This window comes from Labrus mixtus, chromosome 12 (genome assembly GCF_963584025.1).
Source record: "Labrus mixtus chromosome 12, fLabMix1.1, whole genome shotgun sequence".
NCBI classification, from domain to species: domain Eukaryota; kingdom Metazoa; phylum Chordata; class Actinopteri; order Labriformes; family Labridae; genus Labrus; species Labrus mixtus.
Window position 1 is genome coordinate 21,205,328 of NC_083623.1, and position 18,769 is coordinate 21,224,096.

An 18,769-nucleotide genomic window follows, 5' to 3' on the forward strand; every position below is an offset into this window, starting at 1 on the left:
ATACTTTGTTGATTTGTGAATTCTGATTGGTCCTTGGCATGCTTGTATTTCTAAATAATAAGAATCTTTATTTTTATAGAGCACTTTCAAAATAATAGCCCACTGCTATAAACGCACAAAAAATTATATTTCCTGTAGCAAACTAGATTTCTTTAAAAAAAAGTGTAATTAGCTGAATAATATATGATGAACAAGTCTCATATAAAATAAACCCCCATTGACTATAACCATCATATAGTAAGTATACATTTTATAGTATACCATAAATGCAAAGTATAAGAACATTGGGGGGTGTAGCAGAGCGATGTCCCATGATTCCCCGCTAGCCTAAATCTTTTGTTATTGTATATTGATTGATTGAGAGCCCCCTGGTGGTGGAATTTACATATTGTTTCTGTAATTAATCCCATTCGCAGATATTCCCACACTGCTGACACAGCAGAGACAGTGATGTGGGGTTCAGTGACTGCCTAAGGAGGGGGCTCAGTTGGTAGAGTCATCGCCTCCCAACCGGAAGGTTGAGGGTTCAGTATAGCATAGCACAGCACAGTCGAGTGTAGCATTGCATAGCATAGCATAGTACAGAACATAACAGTATACCATAGGCTAGTAAAGTAAAAGAAAGTAAAGTATAGGACAAGATAGTCTTGTATATTCTAGTGTGGTCTGGTCTGGTATATTATAATATAATGTAGTGAAGCATAGTGTTAACATTTTATGTTTAACAGTCTTTGCTCCAGTGAACAGAAAAAAGTCCATTCTTTCCTGTTTACTTCCGTTTTTGTTCAGTTAAAATGTTTTTTCATTTGCTTCCAATGTGCATGAAACAGTGAAACAGGTAAATATTAGTAATTTGTATTTTATTTCCCCCAGCTATTCATGTAAAAAGGTTACCTTACAGGATGAAATCTTATGAACACAGCAGCTTTTTGATAATTGCACCACCAAGACAGAATCTATTTATTCTAATTTTCCAAACTGAAATGGCTTCCTCGTAATCTTGTTTCGTTTGCAAACACTCACACACTTCAAGATGATGAGCCTCTATTCATAGGCAGCCGCTTGTTATGTTGTGTAACAGTAATTACACATATAGGACACTGACAATTACTTCAATTGATCATCTTGGAGCGTTAACACATAACAAAAAAGCGCTCATAATGAATTTACTAGGCTATTAAAACAGTATTATAAGCATTCATCACCAACAGAACTGTATTTATTTTATGATATGTTTTCTGTTAATACAAATAGTTTCTATTTTGTATCTTGAAATCCTTAATATTTACAAATAAATGAATCTTACTTTGTCGTTCTTTTAACTGCAAGCCCATAATTCTGTTTCGACAGTCTTTTCAAACATGTAAAGACATGATATTGAAATGACACAATCTTGGCTTCTACCAAAGTAAAAGAGCAAAACTGTTCTATAAGGCTTTTTTTTTTTTAGGATTGGATAAGGCAGTCCTTCGCCATTCTCGCAGAGAGGATTCACATTAAACTGGAACACTTGTTGCCGCTCATCAATGTTTAAATCATTATTATACGCCCCGTTTACATGAAGACAACTTAGAAAAGTGTGACCTAGAAAGGCTGATGCTCTGTTATGTCCTTGTACGTGTCCAGATGCTGTTAAATTCACAATTTTACAGAAATAGCTCTTTTGTTGTCCCTGTGTTGCTGAATAATTTATTTTGAAGCGTCTCTCCGTTTTTGACATTTGCTCACACCGTCCCCGGGTAAGCACGGACAGGAGCATGAATCCCTCATCAGAGCAACAGAAAGGTCAAGTGATATTGATCTCACTATGCAAACGCGCTCTATATTGTCGGAATCAAACCTCCACGGCCGCTGTCTGAATCAGGTCTAACGATTTCAGGCAAGTTGAGGTCTCGTATACCGATTCTGCTTTTTATGACACTTGGTAAAGGATGAAATCGGGCATTTATAGCTGGATTTCACCAAGAACGGAAAGTTAGACCACGCAAATAGTGATGAATGGACAAAATATCTGAGTTCATCCATATATGGAACGGCAACCTGCGGTGCGTAAAAAGCGCGCACAGGGGTGGGGGCTTCTTTGGAGACGTTGGACTGGAGCGCACAACAGCACGACTCTGCATCCACAGGTTGCATCGCGTCTTTCTGCAGCTCTGTGAGCATCTTGGCAGCACAGACATTAGAAACAGAGACGGTGAAGATGAAGTGCGGGGTCGTTAGGGGACGCAATTGGAACGGTTCGGACTTTGGCTGCTCATAGACGCCCATAAGCAAAATGCTTGATCCACAGCCTCGGACAGCTCACTCATAACCTGCCTAAATAATTACACCCGACTGCGCAGGACTTTTTATGTCGTTAAATTATCTTACCAACGTCTCTCCCAGAGACTGTGCGTTTTATATGGAAGCATCATGCTACAGGTCCCTCTCTGCAGCTGCACCCCGGCGACATAATGGCATGTAGGAGCGGCGGCTGCTGCGGTTCCGGTCCAATAAACGAGGATAACGCGAGGTTCCTGCTCCTGGCATTGTTCATCATCATCTATCTCCTGTGTGGAGCCGCCGTCTTCTCCGCGCTGGAGCAGCCAAAGGAGCGAGAGGCGAAGGAGCGCTGGGCGCAGAGGTTTGAGCTCTTCAGCCAGAAGTATAACCTAAGTAAGAAAGACCTGAACAACTTTCTGAGGAACTACGAGGAGGCGAACGTGGCGGGGATCCGCGTGGACACAATCAGACCTCGATGGGACTTCACCGGCGCCTTTTACTTCGTGGGAACTGTGGTGTCAACCATTGGTGAGATGGAGGAAGAAACATTTAGACCGGGCGTTAATTGCCATGTACTGTAGCTGTCTAGTCTTCAAATAGCAAATATTTCAAAAGCCAAAATTGAACTTTTATTAGAACAGTGGTAAATAGTTGTGTGCGTGTCTGTAGCCTATGTTTTTACAGCGTCTTCTTTCTTGAAATGTAACTTAAGTTACTACTAATGTCTTGCACATTTTTTTAATTAAACATTTAAACACTCACTGAAACCATAAATAATGACTGTTATGCGCACTCACTTTACCCTGCACTGAAATCTTTGTTGAAAACGGTTAGTTTCATAAAACTTGAGCTCAAGATGAAAGCTATTAAACAAAATTTTAGGCAAAACACCTTTTTTGACTTTATTTGAATTGTCATAACAGCATGTGATCCATGGCTGCAGAAACCAACTATTGTGTGTACTATGCCCAAAGAGACATCTTTACATTTGTTCTCATGGCAACATAAAAAAAACCCAAAAGATCTTGAATTATATTGGATATGCTTAAAAGCAAATATTTAACTTTTTTTTTTTGAAAGATTTATTTTTGGGCTTTTTGTGCCTTTAATGGAGAGATAGGACAGTGGATAGAGTTGGAAATCAGGGAGAGAGAGAGTGGGGAATGACATGCGGGAGGGGAGCCACAGGCGGGATTCGAACCTGGGCTGCCCACCTGGAAGACTATGGCCTCCATACATGGGGCACGCACTAACCAATGCGCCACCAGTGCCTCGAATATTTAACATTTTAAGCTAATGTGAGCCAAAGGGAAAGACCTTGGGTTTTTTCTGTTCCACATAACATGTCCAGATATGAATCATTATTTGATTTGTGGTTTAAAAAGGATCTTGTCTTGAAGAGTGTCGCCTTGAGAGTAGATTCAGAAGGTTTCGGAAAATGTATAAAAGAAGAAAAGTCAGGTCAAGGTCTGCTTCAGTGCAAGATTTGTTCCTGAGATCAACTTAAGCACTGACTGTGCCCAGAGCTGTCTGAGAGCTGGACAAGTATATCTGTGTCAGCAAGGCAGACAGAGAGAGAGAGGAGAAAACAGCTGTCCCTCCCACCAACAGCACACAGTGACAATAAACCTTTTGTTGTCAATCCTGCTGATTCCTACTTTATGCTCCTCTCCTGTTCTTACCTTTGTCCGTCATGTCAGTACCTGATGGATAGTGTCATTTCACATCCGGGATTTGACTGAGTTGATTCATGATGACTGACAGTTTGACGGGCCCACTGATTAGATGATTGGCCTTGGCCTTTATCCATTTAAATGACATGGTAACGAGGTAGCAGGAAATTCTTAACCCTGTGAAATTACCTCATTCTATTGTAATGCACTGCGGCTGTAGACTGATATAGATAGAAATTGGCCTTAAAGTGTGGGCTTTCCAGCCATTATTCCTGAATCCACTGACAATTTTTTCAAGATACCATCTCAAAGAAATTGCTCTGCACTACTTTTCTACTATCAGCCCTTCCACAATTTCCTGAGGCTGCTGTCAGACTAGACTTCATCACGTTTCATCAAGGAGCAATGAAATATCCTCCTAAGATGGAGTGCCATTGTTAGGTGTGACATGTAATAAGGTATGCAGACAGCTGCCAAATACGTCTATGTGCTCCAAAATCACTGATCGTAGATATACAACTCTGTGTCTGATACCATCATTGATGTAACCTCCTCTAGAGATACTCTGACGCTGTGATCGCTCACTAGACATCCAGGTTCTCTAAACTGAACAGAGCATGCGTTCTCATGAATTTCTCTTCCTTGTTATCCAACCCTCCCCCCATCCTTTTATTTAGTATGTATATAACGTAAGGAAAAGCCCCTCACAAACTAATTTTCATATTGCATCCTCAAAGAGAAGCTGTGTGCGTCACAGTTTGGATGTATGCATGTGAAGGACAAAAGAAATGTTCTTGAAATTCATGGTCAGAATATGAGTTTCTATGGTTACTTTTCCTTTACTACTATACTTTAGTGAAAATAATATTTTTATTCTATAATTTATGGAAAAGCCCCTCATTAAGACATCTGAAATTTGTATCTTCAAGGACAGGACTGTGTGCCTCAGAGTTTGGATGAATGCATGGATCAGTATGACAGATTTTTTTATTAGGCTTGGTCAGAGTATATGCACATGAAGCGCTCATGTTTAGACTTCCACTGATGTAAATGCTTCATTGTATGGAGAGATAAATCTACTGAGACTGAGATAGAAAGCTAAATCATCTTAACAACCTATTGAAGAAATCAACATCCCTCTGCTCCGTTTACTGTCAAATTTAAGGCAGAAAAAAACATTGTAGTTGCAGTATTTTTGAGGTAACTCTGGCATTGTGTGAGGCACAGCTGGAGCTCTTCAACGGCTTGGATCTGTGTGAAAGTCTCTCGGTTGGATGATTAGAACAAAAGATAAAAATCAGTGACAATACCTGGTTAACTTTTTAAAAGGGAAAAAACAAGCCAGTGTGCGTTACTGTCATTTCTTTTAATCCTGGCAGGAAAAATCCGATCTCTTATGGCTACATGCTTGTTGCACATCAGCTCATAGTGGGAGCTTGATAGTGCATTCATGTGAAAACGTAAAATCCGTTGAGCTTTTTGCATGGGTTTTCTCAAAAATAAATAATGATCATAGAAACTGACTTCTACAGTGTAGCAACAGGGGATAAGACTTTTGGATACTGCAGCTTCCAAACCTGTCAGTCCTAGAAAATGCTTTCCTGGAAACACATTTCGAGATCAGTTCCAAAAAAAAAACTGCTTTTTCACAACGAGGGATTCAACAAAGAAAAAAGACTCAATTGCAGAACTAACAAAAATGATTTATGAAAACAGAAGGGCAAAACAAAAGTTCACTTATTCAGGGGTCTGAAAATTAAACAGGCCACAAAAGGTTCCAAAAAGTCCAACAGAACACAGGAAAAGTCTCGAGAAGCAGAGGAAACACTCAAGGGTTAATATTCAAATGAACACAAAGAGATGTTGGCAGGTAAGATGTTATGAAGTGACACAGGAAGGAAGGTACACAGAGGCTGTTTTCCAAACCGCCTACTACATATTACTTTCGAACACAGTATGAAGTACATTCTGCAAACTGTTTTTGATAATATTAAGTAGTATTAAAGTGGTTATTATGCAGTATGCCCGGCTAAGCTGGTCTAGTCTTGGAATGTGGAAGTAAACAACAGCCCAGCTGACGGCAAACGTTGTTACAGTGTAGCATCCACTTACAGTCTGAAAAAAAGCTTTTCATTCTACAATTCTACAATTCACTTAGCGGATGCTTTTATCCAAAGCGACGTACATCAGAGAGTAAGTAGAACACAAGCAAGGATCTAGAGAGGAGGAAACAACATCAGTAAGAGCAAACGATCACCTTTGAGTCTGATTGGACACACAGGTGCAAAGCACAACACTGACCGCAGTTCTTGAGAGCTCTAACCAGTATAGAAACCATCTTAAAATCTTTGTTATCAAACAAATCCATCGTCATTACCATCATCAATAATATCGAGACCCATCATCATTAAAGTCGAAGGTATTCATGAAAGAGCTGGGTCTTTAGCTTTTTCTTAAAGGTGCAAAGGGACTCTGCAAATCGAATGGAGTTTGGATGTTTGTTCCACCACAGGGGGGCGACAGAGGAGAAGAGTCTAGTTAGAGACTTAGGACCCTGTTGTGAAGGGAGGCTCACACACCTTTCATTTAGATTTTCATGATTTTGAGAATCCAAATTTTTATCTTTGTGTGAGTTTTGTCTGATTGTGATTATTTCCCCTGTTATGATGGACGTTGCTGTCTGTAATTTCAATCCCTGACTTGATTCTCTGCATTGTGGGAAACGGTAAATGAGAAGACCGGTCTGATGCTTACTGTAAATTTTGTCATAATCAGTACGACATCCGGTTATTTTTGGCATACTGTGGATCTTGCATTTTTTTTGCATACTTCATACTTCATTCTGCATTTTGGCCAAATCAGTATGTTCTACTAGTATAGTAGGCAGTTTAGAAAACAGCCACAGACTAAAAGCACTGGGGCAACTTAAACACAGGTGGGACTAAGAAGATGCCGGTGAGAACAATGAGGGCAATCAAAACTGGAGGGAAGCACACAAAGGCAGGAAGTAGGACATGCTGTGTCTAAAATCCCACACTCCATATTGTAATGGTGTCCCAATTCTGAGTGAGCAGTTCATACCCTACTAGACTCATTGTAACCAACAATGCATTGTGAAAAGTAGTCTAACCTATTATCACTGTCTAAGCAATAATATCCCACCAGCGTGGACACACGAAACAAGACATAAAAAAGCTCATATTTGGTGGCATTTTTACTGAAATCTTGAAGACTTGAAGTAATGGAGAGTAACTTTTTTTTTTTTCTAATGATAATGACATGACAATAAATTATGAACAAACTATGAACAACCATGAACAAACTTCAAAGGTAACATTATATCTCTATCATTGTCTGCACATGTTCAGGAATAAATGCCATTTGTCTTAGTGCTATGAGCGAATCACCTGCGTGCTGTGGCTTCATATAAAAGAGGCAGAAAGGAGAGTTATAATGATGCCGTCTAACCCAGCAAGACAACAGAAAAAAACCAAGGTTGCCTTTGTGGTGAAAAGTCAGGACTGTGTAGCACAACTCGCCTCTCCTTTAACAGCAGTCATGTTTAAAGCTGACAGACAGCCGGGCACAGAGATGTCATACTGGCACAGAGGCACACCATTTGCTCTTCTTTCTTTAAAGGTTTATTTTATTAAACAGGCAACATGATCCATCTAGATCACATTTAGGCAAGCTAACAAAACAAGAAGGAAAGCAAAAACACATCTATAAAATTCAACTCATTTGGCTTTATTGTCGTGTGTGAAATAAAACTCCAGCTCAAATTAGCACCTTGAGAACGACTGAATGTGGAGGCAATCTAATCCTCCACAAGAAGCCTGCCTGTGGCACAGTAGCAATTAGTCCTTCAGTACAATATGTTTTTTCAGGACACGAAATACAGTTACATTTGTCTTTGCTTTCTATTGTATTTTAAATAACTTTAAGCTGCTATACCTGTAAGACAGACAGAGACATTGCTTGGTTGAGCCAGGAGAGTTAAATGAGGGGTGAAGAGGATACAGGTCTGAGATTTGCGCAGTCGTTAGAAAGATCTCTTTGGCCTTGTTGACAGCTGTCATTACCGGGCGTCATGGGTGATCCCATCACAAGTGAACAGCTTGAAGTACGTCAGGTCTCACTTGGAATTAGAGAGTTTCTCCACAGGCGTCATGAGTGACCACTTCTAGTCATTCGTGCTTTAAATGCCAGTAAATTCACGCATCATTTCATCAACAGCAACCATAATTGTTTTATCATGATGAACGCCTGCAGCAGAGAGGAGAGAGAGAAGAGAGAGAGGTGGCTCATGTGGACAAGTGAGAGAGGAGGAGCTTATATGGAAAGAGGTGATAACATGACAAACCTTTCTTTGATCCTAAGCCTTGTCTTCTCATACAATTCTCACTCAGTGCAATTACACATACAGTTAAGTCCTGCTACGGTTATAGCTTGAAGGTTATTTAACTGGAATACTGTCTTTACAATCATGTGGGGGGATTTGATTAATTTCCGGAAGTGTGTCTAACTCTCCTATGGTAGGCTAGGTCCACTCACTTCTGGACTTTCTTCCGGTTGACTTATGTCACATACCAAACAATCCAAAAACAAGTTATCAAGCTTCATACTGGTTGTTTGTCGGTTAAACATGGACAACTTCACAGCTCTGTACATTTCATACATTCTCGCTCCAACACTCACCATGTTGATACCTTTGTCTTGTTTGCCTCTCAGCTTTTGTCTATGCATTCATGCTGCACAACTTCAGGGTCAAAGCCCATGTGCAGGAAGAGTGGAGCATGTGTAAAACACCAGTTGAGGGTCAACTGAGGGGTATACATGAAAGAATTAAAGTGTTTGTCCGACTTCAAGAAATGCATCCATATGTTTTATTTAGTCTGCTTTTCTGTGATAGGTAATGTTTGGTCGTTTCTCGATATCTGGGTTATCTTATATTCTAGTTGCAGCACAAAAAACACCTTACAATACTCACTTACAAGAACTGTGTTTTAATTGATGTCACAAAGCATCTTGAGAGGATGTTGGTTGGGTTTGAAAGATAAAAAGCAGCTGGCCACTCTCATCTTTCATCTCATCTATTCATTTACTAAGAGCACTTTGCTTTATTTAAAGTGTGTATGAGAGGCACTGGAAGCATGGACACTAAAGGTGAAGGTAACGCTTTTATGTAAATCATTAACATAATACAGATACACTTTGGCTACTTCAGTGTATTTTAATCCTCACTTGTCTCACAAACAGTAATTATTATTTATTTATTTATTTTTTAAATTTAATTGTAATGTTTTTATCTACATTTCAGGGTTTGGAATGACCACTCCGGCCACCATTGGAGGAAAAGTCTTCCTGATGTTTTACGGCCTCCTCGGCTGTGCGGCAACCATCCTCTTCTTCAACCTCTTCCTGGAGCGTGTCATCACCGTCATCGCTGTCGTCCTCAAGTCCTGCCACGAGCGGCGCCACAACAAAGCGGTTCTCCCGCAAAATGGCCGACGAGTCTCTGAGGGAAACAGGGCAGGTGTAGCAGGAGGGAGTGGGGGAGGAAAAGGAGCGGACTTGGCCGGCTGGAAGCCTTCGGTGTACTGCGTCATGCTCATTCTAGGGGTGGCAGCGATCTTGGTTTCCTGTTGTGCCTCGCTCATGTACTCAGCAGCGGAAGGGTGGGGCTACCTGGACTCGCTCTACTTTTGCTTTGTGGCCTTCAGCACCATTGGCTTTGGCGACATGGTGAGCAGCCAGCGGGTAGTCTACGAGGGCCACGCAACCACCGCGTATCGACTGGGCAACTTCCTCTTCATCCTGACCGGCGTCTGCTGCATCTACTCCCTCTTCAACGTCATCTCCATCGTCATCAAGCAGGTCCTCAACTGGCTGCTGAGGAGGCTGGAAGCTCCCTGCCGCTGCTGCTTGCCCAGAAGGGGTCACCACCCGCACAGGCACCCCCGACGGAACGTGGTAGCTCCAGGTCACTTGCGAGCCCGTAGAGACCCCTCCATTGAGACTGATGCCATCAACGAGAGCGAGACTGACAATGGGCGCAGGATGTCTGGGGAAATGATCTCCATGAGGGACTTTCTAGCAGCCAATAAGGTGAGAGCTTTGGGTCTGGGGCAGCCTGTGGGACTTTCCACCTGTTTAATACAATCATGTGTTTTATTACAAGATATTGACTTATCTCAAAGGTGATTCGATGAATGCCTCACATGAGAAGCAGAAAGAACAATTGTTCGATAATCTTGTTTCCCTGTAGTCATGTCACCACAGTCATTAAGTCCTTATTTAATCTGCTCCGTTCAGCCCCCTCATCATAAGCTGTATTGAATTTTGAATGATCGATTGCAGCTTTCCTGCTCCAAATGTCAATGCAGAACTCCTTATGAACCATACCATACAGGTAATATAATTTGACAGCCTATGCACACTTCCTGTTATTGGATCCTTTGGGAATCTGGTCTCAAATATTAAGCAAAAACATGATATCAAAGATAAGAGGCACCTAAAGCAAACACACAAATATGAGTGGAAATAAACTGCTAGTAAACCTTGATCAAGAAACTGTTTATGATGCCGTGTGGACCATTTCTCAGGTCTGTATACTGCGCGGATGTCGATCATGATTTGATTGACATCTGCTCAGCTCTGCTTAGTGCCGCAAATAACAGTATGAGTGAGTTTCTGTTTTGACATAAATTCCAGTTTCATTCTGATAGCTCACTGGTGGGTCATAAAAGACTTTGCTATCCATATCATATTTAGCAGTTAGCAAACACATGCAACATTAGCTGAGATGCCCCTATCTGTTCTCAAAGCTATGAATGAAATCCTAAAAGGCAATAGCTAACGCTATCAGATGATGACAGATGTGAAGCAGTGTGTTCAAACAGTCAATGTACACTAGATTAGTAGCAGTGTGTTTTTCCATGATGCTTGTATTGTGGTAATTATGTATCCAAGTATGAGCAAGCCCAATGCAAACAAAATTGTTCCAAACTGTGGAAACAGGGAAACTGGACCCAAATGCAGGCACAAAAACACAGTCAGGCAGGATGATGCAGCACAAAAAAAGATATTTAATCACAAAAGAAGAGCATCTTACAAAATCCTAGAATGGCATTAAGGCACGCAATAATATCCAGGTATCAAAAACAGAGCAAACAGATAAGGAACCTACAGCAGAAACTCACATGATGAATTAAATAAAAGGGGAAACTGACTGATTATATGCAGGGGAGCTGACAGACCATGTGAAACAGGTGTGTGAAGGAGACAACAGGCTGGTGAACAGTTGGAACTAAAGAGGGTAGAGAAGGCAATCAAACAGGAAGGGAAAAAACAAAGGCAAGGAGTAAAACAGGGCAAGACACACAGGAGACATAAACATGCAAAATAAAACAGGAATCACAAAAAACTAACACAGGACTGAGGCAGTAAAGAAAAATCACAGACAGGGAGTGTAGAAACATGAGGGTAGTTAATGCCCTAATAGAAAATGTAATCTTATCTATGAAAGAAAGAAAAAACTACTAAATCAAAAAAGAACATCTCATCTTGACACCAAAATTTGAACCAAAAATGAATGAAACCAATTCTAAAGACGTTTTTGATGCTTTTATATATGATTAAGCAATATCACTGGAGAGGGAGTGATGTTGTAATGAATATCAGCACTTCTGTGAGTCCCCCCCCCCCCCCCCGAAATCGGAATTCCAAAGTTAAAACTCGGACAACCTTCAGTAGTTCCAGCTAAAATCCAATATGCCTGCTGCCGACATCAACAATAACAGCAGCTTAGTCCTCGTTTTCTGTAATTTCATCAATCATTTAGATAGTATCATGCATGTTCTATCTGTGAACGTGTTGTCATGTTACTTTAGCCCGCTAAATAGCACGTAGTGTTATGTCATTGCCAGGTATTAGCTAACAAAAAAAAGAAGCTCCTTAGGCGCCCATGTTGCTTGTCTGACTTGTTGCCAACTCACAACCAGAATGCAGTTCTGGTTTTGAGTTCCCAGGTTAATAGAACGCACTAAAACACTTGGCTGTGGGAATGACACTCACTTGGGGAGGGTTACTGCCCTTTGTAATGTCACAGAGGGAGAATCTCCAAACGGCCTGTTTGAGAACACATTCTCTGAAAAGTGCAGCTGTTTTTCAGGCTATAATATTTGTAAAAATGTCTCTGAATACCAATGATGTTACTCACAGCTATCATCACCTCAACAGCCCTTGTAGCCACTCAAAGGTGTCAATTGTCCATACATTTCCATAACTGCTCCCCTACTTTTCACTGACAAGAGGAATGAGCATTGTGAGCAGCAGCATGTCAAAGCGATGCTTATTCACCCCAGGATTCTTGTGATTCAAAACAAGATTTGAATTTGCACACCTAATTATCACTCTGATTAAGAACCTGAGGGGTCTTGACTGAGAAATGACTGAATGGTGTGATAGTGTAGTATCAGGACACTTAAATACACAATCTGCTATTAAGATATACTTACATGCTGTGTGTAAGATAACCTTTAAACAGTAGTGTATTTAATTTCACAAATGTCTTTTATCACAATGAATTCTATGTTAAAAACTGAAATAATGTCATAGCTCTGTACAAGTTGTTCTTGTGCAGAGGGGAATAAGAGTTAAATCAGAGGGAGGGGTGGAGGTCCTCAGAGGGGGACTTGTCAACACAACAAGTTAGAGTGTTGCTACTGCTGCACATTTTCAATCAGCACCAGCTGAACATCGTGCCAATATAAACTGGTATTATAGCCTTTGGAGTTGTGTTGGCGTTACACTATGACAAATGTCTTTAATACTTGTAACCTCTCTCCAAACACTGAATCATCTTCAGAGGTGTGTCAGTCTCAGTGATTGGACCAGATACTTCTGATAAGGTCATATGGATCCATTTACTGAGACAAGGAAAATCCTTGATTAGGATAACATTGTAAGTTTGAACTCAATCAGTGCTCACTGCTGCATTGTTCTCTAGCGTGGGCCGATTTCTCACATATAGAACAGGACGTATATCTTACTATGTTAGCTTGATGCTAACACATAGCCTACTGGAAAGTGCCAACAGAAAACACTTAACAAAATTTCAGAGGGACCGAACCGTTGTTTTTTTAAACACAGATCATAAATAAAATGGTGATGCAACGTAAGACTAGTGTGCAGGATTTTTTCTTTCTAATGTGATAGTTTTATGTCCTACGCATCAACTTCATGAGATAGTTGGATGTGTGAACACCTCCTTTAAAACTTAACATACTTAACAAACATCACTCTATGCCTTTGTACTGACAGGCGTTTAACATGACTTTTTCTTTATTTCTTTGTTCATGGGACGTATCACTCTGCTGCCTACTTTAACCTGTTGTTTTAAAGAGTAGCAAAAGGGCATGTGCAATTTTTTAACGAGAGTCTAGAGGGGCTCGGAGCGCTGGATTCTAGCGTCCCAGACCGAAAACACATCATCAAAAAGTGGCAACCTCCGGTGTTGAAAAATGAAGCCCTTGCAGAAGTGCGAAATCCTGCAGTGTGTCGAGCGTCTGCTTGAGGCTGGCTGCTGAAGCACTGGAAGTCACATACACACCCATTTAAAAAAAGCCGTTTTTACAGCAGAAATCAACATCCTTACATCCTGGTACAAAAAACTAAATTGGTCTCATTATCTCATGTCTCAATTTGCGCACATCGTCAAGGGGTTGAATCTTTTGATAACTTATCCATTTTGATTTTATGAAGGATAAGCGTTAATCACAATAATGCGTGAAGCCTACCTGATTGACAGGCGGGCGCAGTATGTATTCAGTAAAGGTCTGTCATTCTCCATGTGGGGAGTAGGTGGGTAGCGCACTACCGCCCTCTATTTACAATCCGCCACTGAACACCATGATGATACAACTTTGTGCAGAGAACATAGCTTGTAGGGGTTTAATCATGACTCAGCGTTTCTTCATATCCAAATATAGCTCCCTTACATTTTTGAGGTACGAGGATCCAACCTTATGGAGTTACACTCTTACACATGTTCTGTTTCATTTTATTTTTTTAAAGCACCCTGTCACACTCTTAACCCCTGATATTAGGAAACCACATGTTCCTTTTTTCAAATATAGCACAAACGTAGTAATGTGTTTCATTTTCCAATCTTCATAATTGACTGTTCCCTACGAGGCTTGATAGCAATCACTTCAGGAATAGATACAGCTTGTATCAGACAAACAAAAGAGTGATTTGACAATAAGGTCAAGATGAGAAAATATTGATGCTGATGTTGATGATGATTGATTATCACACTTTTAGATACACGTTTTTTTTTACAAGGGCTCTTTGTTTTAATTCATAAAAGAAAATTGCTTTGCAAAGATTGCAAGCCCAAATCTGTTTTTTGCACATGCAGAGTGAGTCCAGATGGATTTAAGAAGGTGTTGACGGCAACATGTGTGGTTAATGTTAACATTGGCTGTCAGCTTAATAACTAGTCAAAAGTGACCCACTTCACTTGAGGTCAAGGAAATGATTCATGACACCGTTATGATGGTGTAATAATGACAGCCAATGCCAACATTCACCACATGTGACAGGTTCATGATAATCAGGCTCGACATGTTAATGTGAAGTTGTCATAACAAAGACATCCTGAACAATGTCCACTTTGCATTAAATGTGACATAATTTACAGGACACTTAATGACAACATCCATACACATCCATAAAGCCTCCTTCATGTTAATGATATGTCATGTCATGGTTCACAGTGTCATGTCAGTCTTATGCATACCCCTTCAAATTAAGTGTTACCTAAAAGTCAGTGGAACACCAAAGTGAGTGGGTCTTATACTGATGATACATGTCTGCACAAAATTCACATGCACTATACCACATATTTTATAGCACTTATTTTGCTGTTTCCATGGGGGTGGAGTAATGGAGCATCCACACAGTCATGCTGCTATCTGTGCTTACATCTCACAATTATGTGTTTAACACAGTTTAGCACATCATGGACAATCTCCACTCATCCATTTGTATAATGGACGAGTGGGAGACTTAATTCATGGCTTCTTTCAGTAACTCTTGTTCAGTATTCATCGTCTTTGTTCTTGTATTTGATCATTTATAACAACCCACAAAAGAAAAAAGAAAAACACCATACGGCCTCCTTCTATCACACCTGTGATGACACCAACACGTTGTCTTAATCCTGGTTTCACAGGGTGCACTTAACACTTCCGAAGAGAGACTGAAATAGTTTCCACATCTCTGTGTTTCTGTATCTCTGCAGGTGAATCTGGCTATTATGCAGAAGCAGCTTTCCGAGATGGCAATCGGGCACCCGCGCCAATCCAGCTCCTGTTCGCATCAGAATGGATTCTCCGGAGGGGTGGGCGCCCTCGGCATCATGAACAACCGGCTGGCAGAGACCAGTGTTGACAGATAGGGGAACAGCGTGAATCCTGTTTAAAGGGTACAAAAGACTGGCAGGGTGAGACGGTTATGGACAAATTGACACTGAAGAATGCCTTCCTGAATAAAAACCCCGGCAGAAGATCCAGGTGGTGAACAAGACTGAATTTATGAATACAACTTTTCCATCATCGAGCAAGCTGACCCCCGAGCAAGAACAGAGTAGAATCAAACTCTCTTCTCTGACAAGAACATGGCTACATGAAAGATGCATGATAGTCTGCTGGAGCATCACATCTGGACCACGCTCTGTGTGCTGAAATGTTCCCCTGTGAGGAATTCAGTTTCCATGGTGATGTAAAAAAAATTCCTGCCTAGAGATCTTGTACCCAAGCCTTAAAGACATGATGGACTACATGCTTCTTCACACCAAACCGCTTCACTTAACTTCCACTCATCCACAGTACTTCACAATACTCTCTACAAGTCCAACCATGTCCACGCTCTATCTGTATTTAACGAAGAAGAAATAGCTTTAATAAAATGCCTGTTTCTTGGCTGTGTGTCTTACAGTGGTTCTTATTATTTAGAGTTTGGTGTCATGTAGAAAACTCTACACCAAACCCCGTTCATTGATAAGTGATAACTGCATATGAATCTTCAATGCAGAATACAAGTAGAGTATTTGATTCATGCACTTCATGACTGAATGTTCCACAGCTATATTCAGCAGCCTCTATCTCTGGTATTGCTTTCTATAATAACAATAAATAAAATTGTCCTTCCTCCAACAGAAACCTCATTACAAGCTGAACAGACCAATCTATAGCTGCCGTTCTGGGTCGCAGATGAAACCTGTTCTGAGAGAATGCTGATTACTATGAGGCTTCCTGCACATTTTATCCAAGCAAAGACGCAGACACTTTACACTCTGATTACAATCAGGTCTGTAGGTGATTGGAATCGACATGAATGTCGAGACAACAAGTCTATCCAGAGAGAAAATTATTTCTTGTTTTCAGCCCAGTGTAAGGTTTACATTTTCACTGTGCAATAAAAGAGGATGGGATTGTTGGCAGCATGCCTTTAGAGGGATTGACTCCTGTGATGCAAACGAGATGAAATGACATGGTGAGAATTCTCCACACTTCATTCATGACATCCTCAGCTTTGATAAATCAGACTTCACTTGTGTGTCTGCTTACATGACAACAAGATGGTAGTGGAACGAAATCCATTGTTGTAACCTTTATGAAAAACGCCATAGCAACACCACAAAGAAATCATGTGCAGTATTGTTCTGATATTTGTTCAGAATTGCAATGGGTTTGTTTTCAGCAGGTTCAAGAGATCTTTATGTGAGTCGACTGTTGCCAAATCCTTTTCATTTCACAGCACAAACTGAGAAGGAGGTGAGATCCAGGCGGAAATTAATAAAACATATGCAAGGTAAAGAAAATATCCATACAGAAAGAAGGGAATTTGATGTGGAAAACATCCCTTTTAACAGTTATTTTTGCATTCAGGATTTTTTATAGTAAGGCATGAAAACCTGTTCAAGCTTTAAACTTCTCCAAATGTTGAAGAGGTAAACAATGAGCTGTAATTACAGCAGAACATAACGCTGTTTTTGCATTGAGATTTGACAAAAGTGTCTTTTTTGGAGACTTTACAAAGTCAAAAACACACAAGCAAAGTGAAAATCAAAAGGAGTTGAACAGTGTATATCTACTTTAATGAGACGACATCATTAGCACAGCCTCCTAATTAACTTCTCTTCTCTAAAGAGAGTTGATAGGCTGTGCAAAATGTAAAAATAAATTAAATGTGATGATTTGCAAAACATTGAAACTCCAAATCCTTTTGAAAATAGCACAAAGAGGAGCCTAGTGGTTAGTGTGTGTGCCCTGTGTACAGAGGCAATAGTCCTCCCATCAGGCGGCCCAGGTTTGAATCCGACCTGTGGCTCCTTTCTTGCATGTCATTCCCCACTCTATCCACTGTCCTATCTGTAAATAAAGGAATAAAAAGCCCAAAAATAAAACTTTAAAAATGAAAAACTAAAGAAAATTGCCCAAGGACAACATCAAAAGTTGAATCTGGAAATGTTTTATTATGATTATGAGCCCACCTAGAATTTGATGCCAATGATAGATTAAAAAAAAGAAATTGAGACAGAGGCAACAAAAGACTGAAAAAGATGTTAAAAGCTTAAAAAACATCTGATGGAATATAATTGTATAACTATAAAAAGGAAAGTAATATGATTTGCAAGACTTTAAGAAAAATGATTTTCATCTAAAATTGCAAATAATCAGGCGATTTCATCATGTACATGAAATAAAATCGTTTAAAGACTTAGACAATCTGAAAAATTCCCTGTACACAGGGGACGAGGACGGAACAGTGGTTAAAACAGACTTGATTCAGTCTAGGACCTCACTGCATGGGCTCAGGACACTTTTTCAAATTTTGACTTTCTGTTCTCTGGAAAATCTGTTCTCAAGTTCTACAGTAAGCCTGCAATCAAAGGTCACTGCTTAACAATGACATGCCTACTTTTTTCCTCATTAGTCTATAATCAAGGACCCATTAATTAATTTCGATATCAAGCAAATTTGCCACCAGTATGAATGCAATCTGGTTATTTGGTGTGCAATTAAATAGAGTAAAAATAGAGAGACAGGCTTTTGGGAAGCAATGGGTCAATTGCTTCAGCAATTTGACTCACTTGTCCAAACAGTTCACGAATGTACTTAACTTGTCTATGCTTTCAAGACAATAAAGGTAAATGGTAAAAGACTTGTATTGTCCTTTTTTAGTCTTCTAGCTACTCAAATCACTTTTACACCGCAGGTCAGACTTAACCCCTTCACACACGTTCACACACTGATAGCAGAGGCTGCTATAAGTGTCGTCTTCCATGTATTTAACAACCTATTCTAAAATCTCAGCTACATATTTAGCAAGTCAGTAAAATAATAAGTAAAAGGGAGAAAATAAGACAGGCAGGAATAATTCTTTAGTTTGTTCTCTGATATCTTGTGCAAAATAATGAAAACTGACTAAAATATCTTGATTCTTGCAGCCCCCGCTCGTTGGAGACAATCCCAGACAAAATGAAGATGCACATGCATGTTGTGCATACACAAACAAAAGCACACACAAAATCCCACACTCAGGAACATAAACACACACACACACACACACACACACACACACACACACACACACACACACACACACACACACACACACACACACACACACACACACACACACACACATACAGCCTCACAGAAAATGAGAATATGCCAGAGAAGCAGTGCCTGGTAATAATAGCTTTGAACAAACCTCTGTGTGTTTCTGTCTGTTATTGTGTCGGTGCGTGCGCACGTGTTTGT

The 18,769-nt window shown here is 40.2% G+C and overlaps 1 protein-coding gene across 2 annotated transcripts; it reads left to right on the forward strand.

Annotated features, from left to right (window-relative positions):
* The first annotated feature begins 1,870 nt into the window (after nucleotides 1-1,870).
* On the forward strand, nucleotides 1,871-15,922 carry kcnk13b (potassium channel, subfamily K, member 13b). Of its 2 annotated transcripts, none has more exons than XM_061052537.1 (3): nucleotides 1,871-2,790; nucleotides 9,256-10,043; nucleotides 15,244-15,922. In XM_061052537.1, exons 1-3 carry the CDS (start codon nucleotides 2,454-2,456, stop codon nucleotides 15,397-15,399), a joined length of 1,281 nt encoding a protein of 426 aa, XP_060908520.1. In that variant the 5' UTR covers nucleotides 1,871-2,453; the 3' UTR covers nucleotides 15,400-15,922. The 2 variants fall into 2 exon arrangements, with proteins under 2 accessions (XP_060908520.1, XP_060908521.1); XM_061052538.1 differs by lacking the exon at nucleotides 1,871-2,790 and adding an exon at nucleotides 7,924-8,281.
* The last annotated feature ends 2,847 nt before the right edge of the window (nucleotides 15,923-18,769 follow it).